At 32.5% G+C, this 1,255-nt stretch overlaps 1 protein-coding gene across 1 annotated transcript; it reads right to left on the bottom strand.

The window, feature by feature from the left end:
* Positions 1–274: 274 nt before the first annotated feature.
* On the bottom strand, positions 275–723 carry LOC131995831 (nuclear protein 1). The gene has a single exon (XM_059365002.1). It carries the CDS (start codon positions 634–636, stop codon positions 424–426), a length of 213 nt encoding a protein of 70 aa, XP_059220985.1. The 5' UTR covers positions 637–723; the 3' UTR covers positions 275–423.
* Between the last annotated feature and the right edge of the window lie 532 nt (positions 724–1,255).

Raw genomic sequence — 1,255 nt, 5'->3', positions numbered from 1 at the left:
ATTAAAATTGTATATAAATTAGTAATAGTAACAATTATATGCCTAAAACTATTTAAAAGTTACGAGAATATAGAGAATCTAAGTATTATATATGTTTTTGTTTGCTCAGCAAAAATGTTAAATGTGGCCACAGTTAAAGTTTAGCACTGCATAGCAGCGCTAAACCCTGACTGTAACCAGGATTATTATTTTTATTAGCACTTTATCACCAAAAACTAGAAATAGGTGCTGCTGGCTTTTGTTAAAACGGTTTTACGTTTTTCTTTTTTCTCTCTTCTATTTACTTATATTCGACTTTTTTTAAATTTGCTTTGTAGTATTTTCCTTATTCTGTTTTTCTTTTTCAATGTATTTTAATGTTACTTCAAGTACTTCTTATTTCCTTTTCTTCTTTGCGTTGGTGGCTGGCAGTTTTGTTGCGTCTCAGTTTTTGCCTCCTGCAGTAACTACTTTCTTATTGTTATTGGTGTTCATGAATTTGGTTAACAGTTTTCTGGAATGTCCATTGGGGTCGAAATGGTTGGTGTTTTCATTGACCTCCCGTTTGGAGCGATTCTTGCCACTATGGCCGGAGAAAACGTATTTATCTTGGTCGTAGTTGTAGTGCTCGTATTGATCGAAATAAGCCTCCGACATGTTGAAGAGTTTTGTGGGGTTTCTTTCTTTTGGGTGTTAAAAATTCAGTTGTATTTTTTCACTTTTCGCAATTTATTTTAAGCGAGAGCTTTTCTTTCTTTTTCCCTTTGTTTAGGAAGAAAATTTAAGTTGAACGCAGTCTTTCCACACAAGACCTTATCAGCACAGTGTATAAATCACTATTGAAATTATGTGATGTACTGTGGTCGTCTTTTATACACAGCCGTTAACGTTATAAAAATTGAGAAAACGAGAGAGCTTAGACTAGCTGCTGCAACAGCAGAGCTGTATTGAAAAATTTGTTTTGTTACTTTGCTTTGCACACACTCCCGCTCTCCCGTTCTCTCTCTCTTTATCTTTATATTGACATTATCTGTTGTTTTGTTTTTCGCCTCTTGTTTATTTAACACTAAAGATAACGGTTTGTAAATAATAAAATGTTTTCCTTTATCAAAACAAATTGTAAATTGCCAAACATTTTCCATGATAACCTAGTTGACCAGCCTTCAAACAAAATCATTTTGATATATGTTTAGGTAAATATGTAGGCACTTCATACATATTTATATATATGTATGGAACAATTCTTGTAAGCTTTTGTTATGGAAAATTTTGTAAA

The sequence above is a fragment of the Stomoxys calcitrans genome, chromosome 3 (assembly GCF_963082655.1).
Source record: "Stomoxys calcitrans chromosome 3, idStoCalc2.1, whole genome shotgun sequence".
Classification (NCBI taxonomy): Eukaryota; Metazoa; Arthropoda; class Insecta; order Diptera; family Muscidae; genus Stomoxys; species Stomoxys calcitrans.
This window is presented reverse-complemented; position numbering and strand designations above follow the sequence as displayed.